Source organism: Zea mays, chromosome 2, assembly GCF_902167145.1.
Source record: "Zea mays cultivar B73 chromosome 2, Zm-B73-REFERENCE-NAM-5.0, whole genome shotgun sequence".
Classification (NCBI taxonomy): domain Eukaryota; kingdom Viridiplantae; phylum Streptophyta; class Magnoliopsida; order Poales; family Poaceae; genus Zea; species Zea mays.
Window position 1 is genome coordinate 10054592 of NC_050097.1, and position 24022 is coordinate 10078613.

At 45.1% G+C, this 24022-nt stretch overlaps 1 protein-coding gene, 1 long non-coding RNA gene and 1 pseudogene across 3 annotated transcripts; all 3 read right to left on the reverse strand.

Moving 5' to 3' along the window:
* Positions 1-5535: 5535 nt before the first annotated feature.
* Positions 5536-8566, reverse strand: LOC100382850 (uncharacterized; annotated as a pseudogene). The gene is made up of 4 exons (NR_159458.1): positions 6635-8566; positions 6082-6325; positions 5950-6001; positions 5536-5729 (listed from the first exon to the last, which is right to left on the reverse strand). The product of NR_159458.1 is annotated as an uncharacterized protein (transcript).
* A 3319-nt stretch (positions 8567-11885) lies between these two features.
* On the reverse strand, positions 11886-13210 carry LOC103648393 (AP-3 complex subunit mu). The gene is made up of 3 exons (XM_008672871.3): positions 13173-13210; positions 12685-12897; positions 11886-12616 (listed from the first exon to the last, which is right to left on the reverse strand). The coding sequence occupies exons 1-3, from the start codon at positions 13208-13210 to the stop codon at positions 12211-12213; spliced, it is 657 nt and encodes a 218-aa protein (XP_008671093.1). The 3' UTR covers positions 11886-12210.
* Positions 13211-15759: 2549 nt separating this feature from the next.
* On the reverse strand, positions 15760-16803 carry LOC103645934 (uncharacterized). The gene is made up of 4 exons (XR_561905.3): positions 16736-16803; positions 16297-16375; positions 16139-16218; positions 15760-16032 (listed from the first exon to the last, which is right to left on the reverse strand). It is a non-coding gene; the product is annotated as an uncharacterized lncRNA (long non-coding RNA).
* Between the last annotated feature and the right edge of the window lie 7219 nt (positions 16804-24022).

Genomic DNA, 24022 nt, shown 5'->3' on the forward strand with positions numbered 1-24022 from the left:
ACACAATATCCAGCTCCGGTCCTATGATTTTGAGGGCCCCAGGCGAACTGATCGTACTGGGCCCTCTAGCTATATAAAATTTTATGATATACAGCGGTGCATATTAGTGCTTAATAGTTAAATGATGATGTACATTGAAATTAATTTTTAAAATATTTAAGACACTAGATAATATATAGCGGTGTAGATTATCACTTTGCAGGTTTAGAAATAAGAACGACGACCGTAGATTAACCTGAATCCCACTCGACCGTGCGTGTCTGATGGCTGGCGCAGTGTTATCCAGCGTCATGGAATCATGGATGGCTAGATTGGTGAGATGGCGAACATCGATCGTCTGAAGTGTGTGGTCGCACAGATCGCACTCGTGTAGCGGTGTGGGCATGATGGCTGGGTAGTGGGCAGCACGTGTTGTGTGGTCCGTCTGCGTCGGGCGTCCATGTGCCCAGCGCTACCGACTTATTGGCTACCCCTATTATTTTACTACTAGCATATAGCTCGTGCTAACGCTATGTTCCTCGAAAGAGGTGGACGACGATGGTGGCGGCGTGATGGTAGGGGTTGACGTTAGTGGAGACGCGGAGAGAGGAGGGATGAGGAATTATCCAAATAATATTGTCCATTAGATTTAAGTGAGTAAGGGAGATGAGGTTATCTAACGACCAAAACCATTGGTTTTCATGATGTGTTAAGTATGAATGCAAATTATTTGGTGGATGTAGTGAAGATTATGGGTGTGTGGGTTATTTGGTTGGATGAGTTTGCAAAATTTAAACCGATAAATTATACAGTGATATAGATAGATACTAAATATTAGGCCCCTATTAGTTTTGAGCCCCCGGCCGTCGCCTCCGTTGCATGGCCTTAGAGCTGGCCCTAACAATATTTATACTACTGTGTTAAAAACATAACGTGGCCATCTGATGGCTTCACTCTCCGCGCTAACACACCGTGCAAAAAAATAGTGTAGAGCAACAACACTCGAACTCATACCACTCTGCTCCATAAATTTAGGACTAACCACTAAACCACACATGACTTAGTATTTATAAATAAATAATAATTATATAACATTCGTAGCAAAATACGGACAACTGTCTAGCTAGTATATAATATAATGCTGGTGTGGTTCCTCAAGGGCCACGGAGGAACAGAGAAGCAATTTTTTTCTCGTTTATACCGTATAAACAGAGGAACAATTCCTTATTCCTACCAGAATATATGTTTTTTTTTTGTTTAGATAGACAAGTGTGTTTTTTAGAGAATGTGTTACGAGAAGCACGGCCCTTCAAGCTCACGCGATGACCCCCTAAAAAACTCGAGAGTCGCCGTTGATTCAATAGCCGGATTCAATGCTTGAATCCAAATTCTCCTCTTTTTTTCCTTATTTAAAGAGAACACGTAGGTCTGAACATTTCTACCCTGTGAAAAAAAAAAGGTGTCAGGCAAGATCTTTCAATCTCTCGCGATGACCCTCTAAAAAATTCAACAGTCGCCGTTGACTCAATAGCCGGATTCAATGATTGAATCCAAAATCTCCTCTTTTTCTTATTTAAAGAGAACACGTAGTTCTGAAGTCTGAACATTTCTACCTTGAGAAAAAAAGGGGGGTCAAGCAAGATCTTTCATCACGAAAGCGTGGAACATGTACTTGGACCGTGGAGTATACACAGAGAAAATCCCTTTTCATCTCGTTTTGGGGTCAAGCTATCTTTACGACCAATGGTGAGCAAATAATAACTCTCGAAAACAAAGCATAGTGTGTTAACCCTTTGGGAAAAAAAAGAAAAAAAGACAAGCAGAGAACCTGCGTAGAGAAACTCTGAAACGGACAACCGATCTCGGCCAAAATGTCTGGCTATTTGACACGGCACTGCTACTTTGCTGCATGCAGCGGCCACTCGGCACATCTGTGATTGTCCGTCCAAGCGTGGATCTCCTAATCGTCCCTTTGAAATCCCTTGCAAGTGCAGGCCGGGATAATTGACTCGAGCGCGCGCGGGAGATTAGCATGTGGACCGTAAGCTAAAAGGGATGGAGGCAGGCAGACACGAGGCTTTCCAAGAGGGCGATGTATATTAATAGAGGCTTTCCAACAGGGATGCGATAAGAGAGATGCTGAAGATAACCTAACGTTGTGCTTTTATTTAAGAACAGAGTACTCTTACAAAGCTGCTCGGGTATCCCTAGAACTATCTCAAATGGAGTTTGAAATAGGGGACTTGCATGTGCTTTTATTTAAGAACGAAGTACTCCAATGCTATCTCGGGTATCTCTCTAGAATTATCTCCGGAGCCCAGATGTAAACGGAAAATGCTGCCTGCTTGCCGTATTCTATAATAAGGTGGTTGATTTGAGGATTTAGCTAGTCCATCATATTCTCACACTTTTTTTTGAATGGAATAAGTTGATTCATCATTATCTCATTTCTTATGGTTAGTTATGGCTAACATGAGGAATGAGATCATCCCAATAAATTTGAAGAATGAAATTATGATGCATCACCTTATTTTTGATGTAGTGATTTCCCACTCCTTTAATGAATAGAATAATGATACATCACTTTATATTGGATGGAGTTTTTCCTCAAACCAAACACCACTAATACATTACAAGATACAATTTTTAAGTGCATCTACTTGGCATCATAAAGGTTGATATCCATCGATATAATTATAGTCAGACTTGGTCTAACCTAGGGAATAAAACTAGAATGGTTTTCTCCTTAGAATAGGAGTAATTGCAAAGCTTTTCTCTGCAGAGCACGTGCAGCGGTGTAGATGATTGCTGCACTGATGTCTTCATACTTTATAGGCAAGTGACTGTTGTCTGCAATAGTTTAAACGTCTTATAATTTTTGAACGATAGTGACCACTAGTGGAGACCAAATCTAGCGCTGGCCTCAAATCCCCAAACCAAATGAAGTAGCTTCACGAGATAAACAGGAAAGAAAGTGCAGAAACTTGTACATATATGCCCTCATTTACCATTTCACACTGTATACTTTACTTTGTGCATGAAGGTATATAAGCGAATCCATCTTTTTTATAAAAAAGGCAATATGTTGAAGGCACCAGCGCAGTAATCTTGTGATTGGATGAATCAGATACATAACTTTCACCCGTATCCGCGCACGCAGGTGAATGGCTACCACAAATACATAAGTTACTGTTGCTTTTGTGGCTAAAAATAACAATCCAACAGTTAGACTAAGGAGCGCTATGGGTTCGTTGTTGTGTACGAGAGTAGTAACTCTTTTGATTTTGTGCATAGCTTCATAAGAAGGAAACATGTGAGGCTGTGGCAATCATTGAGACTCCTCCCCTTGTCATCGTCGGACTAGTGGCATATGTGAAGACTCCCCGTGGCCTGCGAACCCTCAACTCTGTCTGGGGCTCTGGGCCCAACACCTTAGCGAGGAAGTGAGGAGAAGGTTCTACAAGAACTGGTGCAAGAGCAAGAAGAAGGCCTTCAGCAAGTATGCCCTCAAATATGACAGCGACGCAGGCAAGAAAGAAATCCGGTTGCAGCTTGAGAAGATGAAGAAGTACGCTTCAGTTATCCGCGTCATCGCCCACACACTCAGGTGAGGTTTGAATCTACTTGTGGTTGTAGTTCTGTTTAGTTTTAACTGTGCTCTGCTCACACGTTATATTATTTACCTTATTTCAGATCAGAAAGATGAAGGGTTTGAAGGAGAAGAAGGCTCACCTCATGGAGATCCAGAGGTCAATGGTGGCACTATATAGCGGACAAGGTGGACTACGGCTACAAGTTCTTCGAGTAGGAGGTCCCTGTTGATGCTGTGTTTCAGAAGGATGAGATGATTGACAAGAAGGTCGTGACTCTCCGCCAGTCCCTGCTGAAGCAGACCTCTCGACTAGCCCTAGAGAGGAGATCAAGCTCAAGTTCATCGACACCTCGTCTCATGGTCGGATCTAAGGAGTGGGCAAGGTGGGCCATGGCACCACCTTAATTTTTTAACCCTTTATATCTAGGTTTAGGTACACATCAAAATAAACAAATTTTTGTATATAGTTAGCGTGGACAAATCTAATAAAAACTAGGTTTTGATCTATTTTTCTCTCGATGCTTCACTGCTCGGTCCACTCTTCACATGAGTCATTTGTTTCTCTTCCCTAGCACAAGCTCACTCGCTTCTTCGGTCATCGACAGACCAGTAAGTCGGTGACCTAACCCGCCCGCTGCAGCGCACCTTGCCTGACATCACATGTCCCTCGCTAACTCATTAGAGTCCCACCGCGCCGTCGCAAGAAAAAATTCGATGACTCGCCAGAACGACGCGCCGATACGGCTGCTCCGTCCTAGTGCCTTGTCCTTAGTTAGTCCACCTATTTTTATCTCTTTAGTGCCCTACCTAGAACTTTGTTTTAGGTCCGCTACTGCCTCGTCCAAGTTTGGGCATGGGCGCTTCCAGACAAACAGAGGTTCTTTGGCAAGCTCAAGGCCTAAGCTTTCTGCTGCTGCTTCTGCTGGAGATATCAGGAGAACATGAGCTGTTTCCATTGCGTTCCCTGCGCGAGCGTTTTGACATTTTTATGAAAAAAAAAGTCATAAATTTTGTACCGGAACAATTCGGTCTCTTCTCTTTTAACTGTAATCGTTATCACCACCTCCCGCTGTAATTCTTGTAAAAGTTTAAAATAACTATCTAGGCGACTGATACAGGAAAAGTACGTTCTTATGAGAAAGTGAAGAAAAAAAACAGTCAGATTTTAAAGCAAGGGCGAAGCCACGTTGGCCTCCCTCGTGCACATTGACTAGGGCCTAGGGGTGATTACAAGTACTACTACTTGAGAATAATGTGCAGGCGCATGTAAAGTCAACGGTGACAAACCTAATCCCTACTTTGCAGATACTCGATCAGACAGTGACGGAGCCAGTGCGACAACCTGGGCATCTGCAACGACACGTTTTCTCCGTTCGTCTTTTATTATTTGGTCCCAGTTTGTTCTTACGCGTGGTCCTATCGTGTCATCCAGGCGGCCGATTACAGTTTATCTCCACTAGATATGCATTCCTCTGCTGGCATGCAGTTCTGCTGTGTCTGTTGAGAATAGTAGATGAAAAGAAAAGATCAATTATAGATGCACTTGTGTCGTCTCGTGTAGACGTAGGACTGTAGGAGTAGAATCTGGCTCTGCATGAGCGTTTGTTGATGCGACATCTCGATTAATACCAGCACTGGTTGTCCGAGTGTGCTGGCACGACAAGCCAGCAGGAGTCAGCTCGTCAAGTCAACAACGTTTTTTTAAAATATATATATACTAGGTACGTACCCGTGCGTTGCCACGAAAGTTAAAAATTAGCATAAACGTATAGATACGAAATGACAAACGTCGCTATGATATGCAAAATCTGTTTAGCAAAATATCACACCAACATGAGTCAAACAAATAAGAAAACATAAGACTCACTTTTTGTCAATCCGATGGGAGTGAAGAGCCACTCTCTTCCTATAGAAAGGTTTAAATTTATTAATAAAACCAAATTAAATTCTCGGATAATAAATGATTGGTTGTCCAAGCTTTAAAACACATGTATTCATACTTTAAAATTCTGTATACATACTCATAATATACAGAAGTGCACTATGTAGCAGCTAGCTGGCATTAGAGTGAAATTTGAGTTCACGTGCTCTGCAAGGACGTTATCCACACCACATGATGTCTCGCTTCCAACAGCGAAGCCAGCAAAAGGAGAGGAGCCTGTGAACGACCGAACATTGATATCACATCTGATTTCACAGGATAGTCAATACAATTACAAAAGCAAGCTCATAACTGGGTTGCCTATGAGAAGTCTCATATCTGGTTATTCCTCTTCCTATAAAACATGATACCTAAATTCTGATGATAACAATGTTGATACCTAAGGAACAAGCATTGATAAATCTGAAGACAAGAATAATATTTGCAATTAAAGTACCTTTGTGACAATGAGGATAACTGAGCTGGACCCATATAACGCACCCTATCACCTACAGAAGATGTGGCAGCGAAATCGTGTTTAGAAAAACAAAACTCAATAGATTGAGTAATAAAGAAAAGCTAACAAAACCTTCTCTGAAAGTATAGCTCTTGGATGTAGCTGTTGAGGGTTCTTGTTTCGGTAGAGATGCAGACTGCAGAGTGGATGTTCCCACAATATCAGCATTCACACTGGAAGTTGGAGCAGCTGGCCTCCTGAATTGAACAGTGTCTGCCAACGAAGAACGATGCTTCTGATATATTGCAAACTTCTCAGCAGTTCCCTTATCCCTTGATTTATCACCCTTCCCAACATCTTTCTGGGACTCTGCATCCTGCAAAGGTGCCTACATGAATTTCTTGTTCAGTATAGAAAAATTGTAATAGAACGTGCAATAATTCAAAGTTTCTTAGCTTCTGAATGTTCATGAGCAAGTAAATAAATATACATTATGAGCTTACCCCAGGTAGCAAATGTGAATCCACGACAAGAAGTCTAGCACCAAAAATATAGAACCCCAATACATTTCGTAACCATGAATACTGAAACATAACAGAACTAAGAAGTTTGCTAGTTGAACAAATAGAAAACACCTGAAGTACTGCCATTGGAATCTGAATGCTAGGGATTAGGGCACACTTACGAGAAGCTCGAGCTGTAGTCGGTCTCAGCAGTCTCGGCCATGACAACAACAGGGACACTGACCACCACTGTGCTCTTCTCCATGGTCAGCCCTTGACGGGAACCATCCGAGAACCTGACGGGAGTAGCGACAGCCTGCTTTCTGATCTGAACTTCTTGTGTGTGATCAATTGTTTTACTGAAGTGTAGTAGCAGATATGTTTTAGACAATTTGTTCTCAAGTAGGTACATAATCATCATACGAGCTTGCTTAGTTTTACTGAAACAATTTGGCATCCCTGACCATTAACCCGAGTCGTTCTTGGTCTAGGAATATTAGGTGAATTAGGAATCAAGACAGTATCGTTTCAGCCCTTAATTAAAGATGGATAGAAATAGAACCTGAAACCTTACTTTTAGTCTCTTTTAATCCCTGTGATTGACAATTTATAAACTAAAATAGAAAGACTAAAAATCAGCCATATTAAGTTGCATGCACCAAACAGTAGTCGAACAAAAAATGCTTTAACTCAATTCACTTATAGTATAGTAGAGCAGTGCAACCATCAATGAAGCTGAAGGAGGGATGGACATGGACAGAGCACTGGGGGGATAGTCCAGCACTTGGCGTAGCAGGTTCGCCTCCATCGGCTCGGTAAATGCCATTGGGGTTGGGGTAACCTGATCCAAGTTTTATTCAGCAACAGAGTACCGCACAAGTTTTTGGTATTCGATCGCAAGATCGGCCAACCGAACCTCAAAGTATACACTGCACAACAGATCAATACTGCACAAAACAAATTGAACTTGAACAGTGAAAAGTTGAATAAGTTTTTGGTAAATGTAAATGGTTAATTAAGAAAAGTTGAACAGTGAAAGACGGGCAATGTAATGTTCTCAAAAAAACGAGAAAAAATCAACAGTGCTCCAAACAAAAAACAAATTGGAAGTCTGCATGGTGCTGGTTTGGAAGCGGGGGCTTGCAGCTCCGTGGTAGCGAGGTTTCAGGGCGGCGGCCAACATGGTGCTGCATGCGGAGGATGGAAGGGCGGTGCAGCATCCGGAGCACGGCTGGGGTGCGGCACATGTGGATCTCGGGCGTGGGTGCGAGGATGGAACAGCGGCGCGGACGACGGGTAAAGATTGGGCGCAGAAGAGGTGGGCGGGGGCACACATCTATGCACACAGGTGGGCGCAGGCAGAAGCTTGCGTGCGGACAGGCGATGTCGTATGTGGGTGCAGCCGTGGACCATCAAGGCGGCGATGAAAGCGCGCCGAGATCCTGGGAGGGGAGCTGAGCGGAGGGGGAGGAGGGCGTTGATGGCGGCCTCGCAGCGGATCACGAGATCTGGGAGGGGAGCAGAGGGGGAGGAGGGCGTTGATGGCGGGTGCGGCATCGGATCACGGCAGCGGATCACGGGATCTGGGAGGGGAGCAGAGGGGCAGGAGGGCGTGTGCGACAGCGGACCACGGCGGCGACGAAAGCGCGAGCGAGAGCGGGGCGGAGGGGGAGGACCGCTCCAAGATGGTGCTGCTCGAGGAGCCCGCCGCGCAGGCCAAGCGCCTCCTCGAGCAGCGGCGCGCCGACAAGGTGGAGCGGGCCGCCAAGTCCATCTCCCGCATCTGCCTCGACGTCGACAAGCTTGCCACCAAGGCAAGGAAGGGGTGCATTGTGTGGGGTAGGCGAGCATCGCGTGGGGAGGGTGATGGGGCCAAGAACGGGGGCGGGGTGGCGGCCTCTTCCAAGATCTGTGTGTGCGGGGAGGGTATGGCCTCGTGGGGATGGTAGCGAGGATCGCGGGGCGTCAATGGCGCCCTTCCATCGACGGAGAGCCGAGGGGCGGTGAGTGGGTATGGAAGGAAGAGGATGGAAAGAAGCGCGGCGGGCGGGATGCGAGGAGCGTGCGCGGTCGCGGCGGCGGTGGGGAGGAGGGCGGGGATCCACGACCGAGACGGGAGCGGCAGAACCGTGCACCACTCGGCAGTGTGGACGCCTACGATACACACTTAATTAGTAGTAGAGATATATATATAATTAAGAAAACGTTATCGTTGTCAGTGAGCTCATCGTGCAACCATTTCTGGGCTCGATCGGAGCGCGACCGAGACCGAGCACGTCGTCCAATCGTCTCGTCGTCCTTCTCGTTAACGTCCGCGCGCCGATACGTACGCATGGTTGATGGTGCCGTGGGAAACCTGTGTCGCACTGTCGCCTAGCTAGCCTGAGCGAGCGGTCCCAGATTGGCCCGGCACTACTTGTGCTAGAGGCAGAATTAAAACGCGCATCATGCATACAGACATACAGTGTCACCACTCACTCGCCAGTCGCCACCCCGCGCGCGCGCCGAGCCGTCATGGCGGACCGGAGGAATCCGGCGCCGTGCGGACGCCACTAGCTACCTGCCGCCGATCGAGTGAGCATGCCGATGCCGAAAACCACGTATCCTTGCACGCGCGCGCACCACCACCACCACCACCACCACGACGACGACGACCTTCGTGTGGTCTCGGCACGCACACCGGACACGGGAGGCAAACCAGCGACGACGCATCCAACGCGCGCGCACTTCATAATTTGGCGTGTGTCCTGGCCTAGTTAGTAGGCGCCAGCGTCAGCGGCACAGAGCGAGGCAGGCAGACACTGAACAGACACACGCGCCGGCGGGCGGGCCGCGGAGGCAACGTGACACGAACGTGGACAAACAACGAGCGACGACGTACGTTGTCGTGGGATTTAGTGAAAAAATTTGGTGCAAGCGGCTGCAAATCAGAATGTTTGCAGCCCCACACAAAAATAAGGATTGACTATACCCGCAGCAGCAATAACACAACTAAAACATTATCTAAACCTACAGGTAGGGTCTATCCTTATTTTTTATTAGGGGCTGCAAACATAGCTGGCTGCACCAATTTTTTTTCCGGGATTTAGGCCACGTTTGGAGCCCTAGAGTTAATAGTTAGTAGTCATCTAATTAGTTAACAACTAGCCACAGTATTAGTTTTGGTGTTTAGCAGCTATGTTTAACAGGTAACTTTTCTAGAGGTTTCAAACATGGCCCTATAGTTTCGGGACGTTTGAGCTGATCACATGCAATTGATCATCCTTTTTTCGGTTGACTCTGACCAAAAAAAAAAAAATCAAAACATACTACCTGTCCCAGGAAGTTAATTTGTACACTTGCAATCTAAAAAAAGAGAGAGAAAGATTCCAACACTAGCTACTACCTGCAAACTCAACAAGCTACCCCTAATCCAAGTAGAGCCACGTACAAGGTTATTGCATCCAATTTACCTTGTAGAGAACGCACACATGCAGTCTTGTTCTTCTATGTACCTACCCTAGCTGCTAGCTAGCTAGGTTCGTCTATGCGTGACTGCATGACACACCTGTATAAACTAAGGAGCTAGCGTTTGTCGATCGTTGACACGTTCGCGCGTGCGTGCCTTCGTACATACGTAGGCACGTACACGGTACACCACACCACATCGCCGTACGTCTCGTCGTCGTCGGCGGCAGCGGCGTCTACCGCATGCACCGGTGGCCGTCGGCGGCGACGGCGCGTCGGAACTCGGCGGCGGCGCAGGGGATCCGCAGCACGCCCTTCTGGTCGTACCCGAGCTCCCGCGCCGCCATGTCCAGCAGCGCCCGCACGCAGGGCTGCCCCAGCGCGCGCACGTCCACCACCACCCGCTCCTCCGGCTCCGCGCCCCCGCCCACCAGCACCGCCACGCAGCCCCGCGGCACGCAGCAGCCCTTGCAGCTGCGCAAACCGTCCGGCGGGTCCGCCGCCGCCTGCTGGATAAGCCGCTCCCTCTGCTCTTCTTCCCTGCACCTGCTGCCGGAGCTCTTGCGCTTCCAATTCATGCCGCCGCCGCCCGCCGGCTCTGCCTGCTCGCCGACCGTAGTAGAGATGATGTCGGTCCGGGACTGGGAGGGAGAGTACTTGTCTCGGGGTCGTGACCGCCGCCGAGCGCAGGCTGCCGTGTCGTCTGACAGAGAGACTGAGACTGATGAGAGACGAATGAAAATCGCCGTCGACAGCTCGCCGCAGTGACTCTCTCTCTCTCTTTGTGATTTGCTTCAAGGCTTGGGGGGCGCGTGTGTCTGTGTATATATAGGGGGCGCCGGATAGGTAGTCAACGTGTGAGTCGGTCGATCGGAATGTCGGGTGATTACGGCAGGCAAGGCATATGGCGCTCAACAATCCTTGACCCGTGTTTCGTTTCGTTTCGTTGACCCAGATAAAGTGGACCTCTCACCGGCTCCCGCCTCCCGGTCGGATCCGGCTAGCGGCGAGCTGCCACGCACCCAAGCGATTATATACGGTTGGTCTACGCAGTTGCATCAGTTTAGCAAAAAGATGTAGAAACATTATAGATTATTATGAAAGAGGGAATTTATTGTATATATAGCCTTCTAGTCAGTCGTCTGTTTGATTTTAATTGGATTTGGTCCAATCTTATCCCAACATATATAATCCATATATAGGCTCCAACATCTATAGTAAAATGTTATACACATAAGTCTGACCGATATCGTTTTAGAAATGAAAGCAAAAAAAAACTGTAAGACATAGAGCGAGGGACGACAGACCAAAGAAATTTACCACCTTTAATGTTAGACTAGGCATGTGCCCGTGCGTTGCGACGGCGTATAAATTATTCAATAACTGTTAGTGCATAACGATCATATGAAAATGAACAACATATATATCATCAACCTCAATATCTCACAAATTCACACTAATAACATGAAATGTGTGTGCAACTCAAATAGGGATAATTTGTTTCCTAATATGCCGCCAATATTTACAACCGACAATGGCGTCCTCCGCATAGACGAACCTAAAAAAAAGTTAGCATTCCTTGCAGCTACAGGCGAATCAAACATTTCTTAAAACCCAGAGTTGACGGCGCGGGCACATGCATGAGAGCCAGAGCGATTGCGGGAGAGCAGCAGGGAAGACAGGAAGTACTGCCTTCTTAGTTACCTACAACTTATCTGGCACACGCTGCACATTGTTGTATGACAGATCAACATTTGAAATTGTCATTTCGATAAGTAAATATATTGTATGGACTGTTCATCCGAGTCAGCAAGTATTTGAATCTACAAGACCTTCAATATATTGGAGAAGACTACGAAGGCACAAAGTTTCCAAACAGGGCGGCTGAGACAAGGAAACTGCTACAATTGTAGCTGGTATATCAAAAGCAGGCCTTCATTTCCAAAGTCACGTACGTCCTTTTCTAACAAAAAGAGATTTTTTTTCTTACAACAAAAAAATATAGAGATTCTATACTCAAGTGAATTTTATAACACAAGGTGCCAGAATCCAAAACCTTGATCTAGATAGGCCTAGGGTCGCAGTATTCTGTTGCTTTCACACCACAGAGGATAATCTGATTCAGGTACAAGACACCTATTGACCTGAACAAAGAACAATGGCACCTCCCATCAAATGCAACGACCCAAATGCAGCTGGTCGTGAACCCTCAACTGATGATCATAACAATGTGTTAACAGGCCATGAGCCAGGTCCACAACATCATTCGTTTTCTACAAGAATGAACTAACAACTGCCCCCCTGCAAGCACCTACGATCTGACCTCATACTTCCCAGCTTGAGTCTGGGCTCTAAAACTTTTGTACGGAGCGTTCAGGGTGTTCTTCACGTCCAGCTTATCGATTTGAAGGCCAGATAGGGCAACTCCCATAATCGTGAATCTCACCTGAAATGTCGACAATGCATGCAGTTGTGCGAGCCCTTCCTCCAGTCGTAAATTTCCAGAGAGTGCCGGTGCTTTGTCTTTTGGTATCTGCCCAATTGTCCACAAACAGGTCTGCATAAGAAGGCTAGCGTCAGAGAAGCATAGCAAGGTGAAGGTACATGTAGAGTGCTCAGCTTCGAGAATCCCGACCATCACACTAACGCGACAGTTCCCGGAATCTGATGTTAATTGTGGTTTCACATAGATCGGTGTCTTCTTCAGTTTCTGAACCCTGCTCGTTTGATCAAACGTGAGCGTGCTGAGTGTGTACAGAAGAAAAGCTAGCGCACAAATGAGTACCTGTAACTCATGAGCTTGAACTGCCCGTCGGGAGGAACAAATGATAGGATCTGATTTGAATCCCAAGGCCTGAATCGGACGCAGGGGTGGAAGGTAACATCATTGATAATTGCAGTGTTAGCAAAGGACATGGTCAGCTCTGGCACACCTGGGAGGCTGCAGTTTACTTGGACATCATCGTATGCTTCACATTTCACAAGAACCCCCTCCTCTCTGTGCACCAATCAACGAATAGGATACCAAACAGCAAACGAGCCTCAGTAACATAAGAAAAATTAAATAAAACATAAGTAGGGTAGTTTCATGTGCTATTATGCTATACCACTACTTAATAGTATGAATCTTCATTCTTATGATGCTCTTTTTTCTATATTTTCATAGCACTTGCTAAAGTACAGAGCATTCATAAATCGAAGGTATAAAAATAGATTGGAGCTCAATGTACAGAATTACTACAAAAATGCTGAACAATAGTACCTTCCAGAAACATTTGACCAATTACTGTGACTAAGGTCCTAAAAGCCATATTAGCAGAACTAATGGACCCCGTTTATAAGACATTAAAAAGGAAAAAAACCGGAATACCTGTTCACACATGCATCAAGTTCCTCGACTATGTTAACATAGACTTCATTGCTTGCATCCTTGACTGTTGTTCTTCGCCAAGGTACAAAAGAAGCAGCTGCATTTGGAAGTTTGCTGCCAAGGGTAGAACTCTTGCCAGTAACAACATTCAACATTTTGTTCACAATATTAGGTGGGGTGATCATCTCTTTCAAGATGTTTGGCTCAGTTGTGAGTGGAAAACCATTATCCATCATCTCATCCAAAATCTGCAGTCGTTAAGCACTATAGAATTAGAGAAATTTCAGAATACATGCACTGGCAAGTGGCAACCGCTTAGCAAGCAGCAAAACTTGATTGCAGCATGCAGATTAGGAAATTTATAACAGACTCAACAAATTCAACAGTAGATCAATGGCCTGCCTTGATCTTTTAAATTTATCACAAAATCCTGAAGAAATTTATTAAAATAAATAATATAGACAAGTGCATGGTCACAAAAATGAAAAAAGAAAACAATACCTTTGTACAGCTCCTTGTAGAAGCAGCCTGGGTCTTTCTTTGGAGGTGACCGTGCGCACCCTTTGCTCCAAGAATTCCATCAGTCCTATAAATACAAAAATGGATCAAGTGACACAGAAACACTAACTTCACTGGTAGCAACACAATCCACAGATATACATAGATCTTCAAAAATGGCTCACACATGCAGTGATCAGAACAATGAAATATAAATACAAAAATGGCTCAGTGTTCAACATACCCTTGCCAGGAAAACCATACTGACCAAGCATCTGAGTGCTCAAAATGTCCAACATAGTGACATTTGACTTGAGCACTATGCTAGTTAGTACAACCTAGTAGTGAAAAAGAGGGGCGAAAAAAATCAATGCCTCGAAAGTCAAGCGGATGTGAGGATATATTTGAAGTTACCTACTACAGACCTTATCCATGTCCCTTTGTCTGGTAATAAGGGTGCCTGGAGCTTTAGGGTTGTATGAATTCTTAACCCTAACTGGAACATCATGAGCTATATGTTCAATTCATGATGGTTAGTAAAGCAGATGCCAAGAAACAATCAATATAGCTTTAAAAGGTAAAAAGGGAACATATGTTTATCTACTGAACATGATCTTTCGTTTTTGAGAAGTATGCAACTGAAAGATTCGTTTATTCACTGAGAAGCAGCCTGCTCACACTATACATGTGCAATAAGGATGAATATCATGTACCGTTGTTTAGTTCCAGAACTCTTTTCTTGAGATGGTTAGTAAAGCAAATGCCAAGCAACAATCAATATAGCTTTAAAAGGTAAAAAGGGAACATATGTTTATCTACTGAACATAATCTTTCGTTTATGAGAAGTATGCAACTGAAATATTCGTTTATTCACTGAGAAGCAGCCTGCACACACTATACACGTGCAATAAGGATGAATATCCTGTACCATTGTTTAGTTCCAGAACTCTTTTCTTGAGCATTCAGAATATAATTTGTACAAAGATTCATTAGTGACAAAAATGAATCAGAGGGTGGGCCCATCAAAATCATCTATATACTTTTAGCAGGATCGAAATCAGAGGGTGGGCCCATCCTGTCCACCCTCTAGATCCGCAAATGCAGCCAAAGCGTTTTTTAGCAGCTTGGTAACATCACCAGCAGAAGACGAGTTAAAAGAAAGAATGACAGCACCAGATATTGTGAATTTTGAACAATTTGCCTTTCAGGGTTCCTGCGCCCTCGCTGATGGGACGACATCTCCACGGTGCTTGATGGGCCGGCAACGCAGTCTCTCACCGGTGGACTAAAATGAACATGAATGCGTACACAATAGTTTTGTGTACGTTAACATAAAAAATACAGAATATTCTGTTGTACATAGTAGTCAATCAATTTAACTGTTGTAGATCATTCCATTGTGTTCATCCAAAAATTGTTGGATAATAGTTTGCCATCAGTCCTATATACAAGCATATTAGTGCAAGATATAGGTCTCTAGCAATTGCATGTCAAGAAGTCGAGATAACTCACTATAGATTGTTTATCTTCTTTATTAGTACCACCAATTTTGGATGTTAAGGAGTTAGACATTGCATAGACTTGCACTTCCAAAAGGTTTTGCACGTACACTGAAAAGGATAAGTACATGTGGCAAGAAAATATTAGGCTATGCTATAAGATGATAAAAACATAAATTAATACCATCTCCAAATATAAATTAATTTCGGTCAAATGAAAAAAGTAGATGGATCAGATGTGGCAGCTGATGCTACCTCTTGATCTGCATGGCATAAGTCATGTAGTCCATTACATTCATTCATTAATATTAGGTTTGCCTGTCCTGAAAAATCCCAAACATGAACTTGGATAAAGAAACATTAAGTAAACAATAGTAATTGAAGTGCATTTTCAAAGTTGGAAATGTGAGCAGCAACATACTGGTTGAGAATCCACATTAAAAATCTTGTTAACCCGGCTGTAATTCTCAATTGGATTGTCCTAAAGCAAACAATGTTGTAGTTCTATTTTCTACTTATCTTGTTAGCAGAATACAAGGATACACATTATGGAAAAAGGAAGTTAAAAGAGTGTTACTGGTCAAATAAAATGGCCTTCTAGAAATAAGTGTGACGTCATAGTAATTATTGCAGAAATACATTTAAGAGGAGCTGTGCATATAGGAGCTAACCGTCATTTCCTGAGACAGTAACAAGATACTGTTGAGCTGCCAAATCCATGCAGTGACCATAGCGAGGACCAGGCCCTGCCCCTTGAACAACAACCCTGCAACAAATGCCAGAGAAAGAAAAAGTCAGATCGCAAACCGACAAACAAGATAAAAAGGAAAGCACATGGTAAAAAGAAACAGGGCGTCTTGAGTAAACCTAACCTGTGCCATTTAAACTTGTCGTTTGTGAGGTCAAGGACATAGAGATCATCTGTGGAGTGCCCTGCTGGTCCAATTCCACCCTGCGTCGCCATTTTGTAAATCGCAACTGAAAAAAGTTGGCGCGGAAATGGAATTTGAATATCCCAAGTCCCTAGTACCTGGAAAACAACCATGGTGCCCACTGGAGCTGCAGCATGCGCGGCCCTCGGAGACGGAGGCTCTCCAGCAGGATGTAACCTGCAGAAATGTAGAATGTAACCCCGATCATTCAGTGGATCCATAATCCATTTCACCACAAACAATGTTACGCAAAGCTGGCAGTCACCACACTACCACAGGGACACATTCCAAACAAGCAAGCGACATAACAAGCACTAAATTATGGATGGAAAGCATACAATTCTATGAAGTTCTGATCAGAATTAAAAAAATACATACAAAGTTCACCGCACTAACCAAACTATTATCGCAGAGACAGAACCTACAAAATTGACCTCCAGTAAAGCTCCAAAGCAAGAGCAGGAGTCGAAATTGAGCTAAATGCCCGCGTTCCAGGAAGCGAGGGGAGCGAAATCTAAAGAGGGCAGTGGCTTGTACCTCGTCCACCTGCGCGTCTCCACGTCGTACGAGTGCACCGAGTTCGTCACCCCCGCGAGCCCTTCAGTGACAGCCAAAGGACGTCGCCGTTAGATCGCACAAAGAAGGAGCAAACCGCGTGTGAATCATCTAGGCCCCTTTGATAATGTTTTGGTAATTAATGACAACTACTTGTGGACTAACGATTCTTGGAGAAATAAGAATGCAGGGTTGGACCACATAGAACTGAAATGTTGAAGAGTCATACGCATCGGTTGTGGATCAGATGAAGGCAAAGGTATAATATAGGTTTTACTTTTGCCGGTCTTGAGGAGTTTAGAGAAGATACCTGACCGGATTAGTAGGCTAGATAGCCGTACTATTAAGAGGGGTCAATGACTTAGATCTGTGTAAAACTTAGTGCCTCATAAAGCATCAAGTAGTTGCATTTGCATAAGGACTAACAGCGCTTCTCATTTAGTGAGTTAAAAGTTCATTCAAAAGGATGTTTGAGATTTGAGAAGTCTTGGTCACGCGGACTGTCCGGCCCTAGGGGGCGGACCGTCCGCGATCCTCCAGAGGGTCCGAGGTTTGACCATTTGTGTTGTCTCTGTGTTCTTTTTGCACTGCGGACCGTCCGGGTCTTAGGGCCGGACCGTCCGCAGTCCTGACCAGAGGAAGGTGGCTTCGGGTCAGTCCCTGAATTATAGCCGGACGGTCCGCCTGTGAGGCGCGGACGGTCCGCATGTGTATAACTCTTTTTGGACAGGGACTGTGTGTTTTTATTGATTTGTACTACGGACGGTCCGGGGAACCAGTCCGGACAGTACTGTCTCAGGTCGCGGACGGTCCGGGATTTATAGCCGGACGGTCCGCGTGTGTTAACTCCGTTTGATCCGAGGCTCGGGTGTTTGAAATTGCCAGGTCGCGGACGGTCCGGCCTTGAAGGGCGGACTGTCCGGACCCACCTTTTTGAGTCTGCTCTGACATGTTTCAACGGTCATTATAGCCGTTATGGTGTACGGCGGACCGTCCGGCCCTAGGGCGCGGACGGTCCGCGTGTGCGCAGAACTGCCCCCTTTTGCACATAACGGTTGGTCTTAGATGGGGGACTATAAATAGAAGGGTTGCTCGTGTGTGAGACCTCTCTTGGCCATTCCTTGCACACATTGAGCTCATTTGTGATCCTCCAACTCACTCTCTCACACTCTTTGCTTGAGATTGCATTCTAGTGAGAGATTGAGGGTTCCTAGTGCATTTGCATCATTTGGTGATTCTTGAGGCACTAGGTGGTACACCGAGCAAGCGTCGTTGGCTTGTTACTCTTGGAGGTTGCCGCCTCCTAGACGGCTCGGGTGATTGTCTCCGTCGAGCTCTCCAAGAAGATTGTGGAGAAGCCGCGGTGTTGATTGTGAGGGGTTCGCGCCTACCTCGCCGGAGCGACAAAGGTGACATTAGTGGAATCGAGGTATTGAGTGATTTCTTGTCCACTTGGCTCAAAGATCAAGTCGTGTCTTGATAGAGGAGCAAGTGAGAGCTTGAAGTCCACCTCAACGTGGATTAGGGGTGATCGGCAAATCACCGATACCACGGGATAAATTTCGGTGTCTATTCCTTCTAGCATTACTTATTGCCTTGCAATTGATTAGAGTTTTGCTTATTGTTCTTCAAGTATTCAATCTCCGTAGTTGTCTTTCATACATTGTTTACTTATTGACACTAGTAAATTTATTCCTCTTGTTGTATTGATTAAATTTACTTAGTATAGTTGTTTTTAGTCAAAACCGTCTATTCACCCCCCCTCTAGCCGGTGTCCTAGATCCTACAAGTGGTATCGGAGCCGAGGACTCCATTGTTTGTGGATCTAATCATCCCGGAGTGGGACAAAATGGCTAGTAACAACAATGTGCACATTGGGAAGCCACCGCACTTTGATGGAAACAATTATGATTATTGGAAAATAAGAATGTCAATGCATCTTAGAGCAATGGGTGGAAAAATTTGGCCAATTGTTAGAGATGGATTCGTTGTATTGAAGGAAGATGAACCATCCGTTAGTGATAATGAGAATATCCTCACAAATGATCAAGCCATGAATGTCTTTTATGATGCTCTTGATATAAATGAGTTCAATCGTATCAAGAATCTCACAACCGCTCATGAGATTTGGGTAAAACTAATGGAAATTCATGAAGGAACTACAATTGTGAAGAGTGCCAAACTATATGTGTGCAAAGGGAAGTTTGAGCAATTTATTATGAAAGAAGATGAGAGTGTATCCGATATGTTCAATCGATTGAATGAGATTGTAAATGAACTCAAAGGACTTGGTTTTAATGTACCGGATGTGGATTTCACACACAAGTTCCTTAGATCACTTCCGGAGAAATATGAGACTATTGTGACAATGCTAGTAAGGAGTGATCTATCTACAACCTCTCCAACCGAAGTATTGGGAGAAATTCTTACTCAAGATATATTTAAGAAGTCACAAGCCGATGCTTTAAGTTTGGCAAAGAAGGTGAAAAATGAATCTATTGCTCTCAAAGCCAAGGCCTCAAAGGCAATTGAAAAGGAAGATAGCAATGATGAAGAAAATGAAAGTGAGAGTGATGGTGACATGGCTTTATTTGTAAGGAAATTCAATAAATTCATGAAGATGAAAAGAGGTCAACCTAGAAGAGGTCAAACATCTAGAAGAAATGCTTTCAATGATAGAAAATGTTTTGAGTGTGGGGAACCCGGTCACATTGCCATGAATTGTCCAAGTGAAAGGGAATTAGGCTTTCACCTAGTTCCTAAATAATTTTGGTGGTTGAATTGCCCAACACAAATCTTTGGACTAACTAGTTTGCCCAAGTGTATAGATTATACAGGTGTAAAAGGTTCACACTCAGCCAATAAAAAGACCCAGTTTTGGATTCAATAAAGGAGCAAAGGGGCAACCGAGGGCACCCCTGGTCTGGCGCACCGGACTGTCCGGTGTGCCACCGGACAGTGAACAGTACCTGTCCGGTGCACCAGGGGACTAAGACTCAAACTCTTCACTCTCGGGATTTCTCGGAAGCCGGCGCGCTATAATTCACCGGACTGTCCGGTGTGCACCGGACATGTCCGGTGCTCCAAGGAAGCTCGGCCTCCTGAACTCGCCAGCCTCGGGTTCGCTCAGCAACCGCTCCGCTATAATTCACCGGACTGTCCGGTGTGCACCGGACTGTCCGGTGTGCCAGCGGAGCAACGGCTCCCTGCGGCGCCAACGGCTCCCTGCGGTGCATTAAATGCGCGCGCAGCGCGCGCAGAAGTCAGAATCGCCCATGCCGGTGCACCGGACATCAAACAGTACATGTCCGGTGTGCACCGGACACCCAGGCGGGCCCACAAGTCAGAAGCTCCAACGGTCAGAATCCAACGGCAGTGATGACGTGGCAGGGGCACCGGACTGTCCGTTGTGCACCGGACTGTCCGGTGCGCCATCGAGCAGAAGCCTCCAGCCAACGGTCAAGTTTGGTGGTTGGGGCTATAAATACCCCAACCACCCCACCATTCATCATCCAAGTTTTCCACTTCTCAACTACTACAAGAGCTCTAGCATTCAATTCTAGACACACTAAAGAGATCAAATCCTCTCCAATTCCACACAAAGCCCTAGTGACTAGTGAGAGTGATTTGCCGTGTTCATTTGAGCTCTTGCGCTTGGATTGCTTCTTTTCTTTCTCACTTGTTCTTGAGATCACAACTCCATTGTAATCAAGGCAAGAGGCACCAATTGTGTGGTGGCCCTTGCGGGGAAGTTTTGTTCCCGGCTTTGATTTGAGAAGAGAAGCTCACTCGGTCCGAGGGACCGTTTGAGAGAGGGAAGGGTTGAAAGAGACCCGGCCTTTGTGGCCTCCTCAACGGGGAGTAGGTTTGCAAGAACCGAACCTCGGTAAAACAAATCTCCGTGTCTCACTTGCTTATTCGCTTGGGATTTGTTTTGCGCCCTCTCTCGCGGACTCGTTTATATTTCTAACGCTAACCCGGCTTGTAGTTGTGTTTATATTTGTAAATTTCAGTTTCGCCCTATTCACCCCCCCCCTCTAGGCGACTATCAATTGGTATCAGAGCCCGGTGCTTCATTAGAGCCTAACCGCTCGAAGTGATGTCGGGAGATCACGCCAAGAAGGAGATGGAGACCGGCGAAAAGCCCACTACAAGCCAAGGGAGCACTTCATCGGAAGAGTCCCGCACCAAAAGGAGGGAGAAGAAGAAGAGCTCCTCCATCAAAGGGAAGGAGAAGAAATCTTCTTCTCACCACAAAGAGAAGAAGGAAAAATCTTCTTCCCACAAGCCGCATCGGAAAGGCGACAAGCACAAAAGGATGAGGAAGGTGGTCTACTACGAAACCGACACTTCATCAACATCGACCTCCGACTCCGATGCGCCCTCCGTCACTTCTAAGCGCCAAGAGCGCAAGAAGTATAGTAAGATCCCCCTACGCTACCCTCGCATTTCCAAACATACACCTTTACTTTCCGTCCCACTAGGCAAACCACCAACTTTTGATGGTGAAGATTACGCTAGGTGGAGCGATTTAATGCGATTTCATCTAATCTCGCTCCACAAAAGCATATGGGATGTTGTTGAGTTTGGTGCGCAGGTACCATCCGTAGGGGATGAGAACTATGATGAGGACGAGGTAGCCCAAATCGAGCACTTCAACTCACAAGCCACAACAATTCTCCTCGCCTCACTAAGTAAAGAGGAATATAACAAAGTACAAGGGTTGAAGAACGCCAAGGAGGTTTGGGATGTACTCAAAACCGCGCACGAGGGAGATGAGCTCACCAAGATCACCAAGCGGGAAACGATCGAGGGGGAGCTCGGTCGGTTCCGGCTTCACAAAGGGGAGGAGCCACAACACATGTACAACCGGCTCAAGACTTTGGTAAACCAAGTGCGCAACCTCGGGAGCAAGAAGTGGGACGACCACGAAGTGGTAAATGTTATTTTAAGATCTCTCATTTTTCTAAATCCCACTCAAGTTCAATTGATTCGTGGTAATCCTAGATATACTAAAATGACCCCCGAGGAAGTTATCGGGCATTTTGTAAGTTTTGAGTGCATGATAGAAGGCTCGAGGAAAATCAACGAGCTTGGCGACACATCCGAAGCTCAACCCATTGCATTCAAGGCGACGGAAGAAAAGAAGGAGGAGTCTACACCAAGTCGACAACCAATAGACGCCTCCAAGCTTGACAATGAGGAGATGGCGCTCGTCATCAAGAGCTTCCGCCAAATCCTCAAACAAAGGAGGGGGAAAGACTACAAGTCCCGCTCCAAGAAGGTTTGCTACAAATGTGGTAAGCCCGGTCATTTTATTGCTAAATGTCCTATGTCTAGTGACAGTGACCGAGGCGACGACAAGAAGGGGAGAAGAAAGGAGAAGAAGAGGTACTATAGGAAGAAGGGCGGCGATGCCCATGTTTGTCGCGAGTGGGACTCCGACGAGAGCTCAAGCAACTCCTCCGACGACGAGGACGCCGCCAACATCGCCGTCACCAAGGGACTTCTCTTCCCCAACGTCGGCCACAAGTGCCTCATGGCAAAGGACGGCAAAAAGAAGAAGGTTAAATCCAACTCCTCCACTAAATATGAATCGTCTAGTGATGATAATGCTAGTGATGAGGAGGATAATTTGCGTATTCTCTTTGCCAATCTTAACATGGAGCAAAAAGAAAAACTAAATGAATTGATTAGTGCTATTCATGAAAAGGATGACCTTTTGGACTCCCAAGAGGATTGTCTAATTAAAGAAAACAAAAAACATGTTAAGGTTAAAAAGGCTTATGCTCTAGAAGTAGAAAAATGTGAAAAAATGTCTAGTGAGCTAAGCACTTGCCGTGAGATGATTGACAACCTTAGAAATGAAAATGCTATTTTTGCTAAGGTTGATTCACATGTTTGTAATGTTTCAATTCCCAATCTTAGAGATGATAACATTGACTTGCTTGCTAAGATTGATGAATTGAATGCATCTCTTGCTAGCCTTAGATTAGAGAATGAAAATTTAATTGCTAAGGCTAAAGATTTTGATGTTTGCAATGCTACTATTTCCGACCTTAGAACTAAGAATGAAATGTTGCATGCTAAGGTTGTAGAACTTAAATCTTGCAAACCCTCTACATCTAATGTTGAGCATGTTTCTATTTGCACTAGATGTAGAGATATTGATGTTAATGCTATTCTTGATCATATGGCTTTAATTAAACAACAAAATGATCATATAGCAAAATTAGATGCTAAAATTGCCGAGCACAACCTAGAAAATGAGAAATTTAAATTTGCTAGAAGTATGCTCTATAATGGGAGACGCCCTGGCATCAAGGATGGCATTGGCTTCCAAAGGGGAAACAATGTCAAACTTAATGTCCCTCCAAAGAACTTATCTAACTTTGTTAAGGGCAAGGCTCCCATGCCTCAGGATAACGAGGGTTACATTTTGTACCCTGCCGGCTATCCTGAGAGCAAAATTAGAAAGATTCACTCTAGGAAGTCTCACTCTGGCCCTAACCATGCTTTTATGTATAGGGGTGAGACATCTAGCTCTAGGCAACCAACCCGTGCCAAGTTGCCTAGAAGGAAAACTTCTAATGCATCAAATGATCATGCCATTTCATTTAAAACTTTTGATGCTTCTTATGTGCTTACTAACAAATCCGGCAAGGTAGTTGCCAAATATGTTGGGGGCAAGCACAAGGGTTCCAAGACTTGTGTTTGGGTACCCAAAGTTCTTGTGTCTAATGCCAAAGGACCCAAAACCATTTGGGTACCTAAAGTCAAGAACTAAAATTGTTTTGTAGGTTTATGCATCCGGGGGCTCAAGTTGGATACTCGACAGCGGGTGCACAAACCACATGACCGGGGAGAAAAGGATGTTCTCCTCATATGAGAAAAACCAAGATCCCCAACGAGCTATCACATTCGGGGATGGAAATCAAGGTTTGGTCAAAGGACTTGGTAAAATTGCTATATCTCCTGATCATTCTATTTCCAATGTTTTTCTTGTTGATTCCTTAGATTACAACTTGCTTTCTGTTTCCCAATTATGTCAAATGGGCTACAACTGTCTTTTTACTGATATAGGTGTCACTGTTTTTAGAAGAAGTGATGATTCAATAGCTTTTAAAGGAGTGTTAGAGGGTCAGCTATACTTGGTAGATTTTGATAGAGCTGAACTCGACACTTGTTTAATTGCTAAGACTAACATGGGTTGGCTCTGGCACCGCCGACTAGCTCATGTTGGGATGAAGAATCTTCACAAGCTTCTAA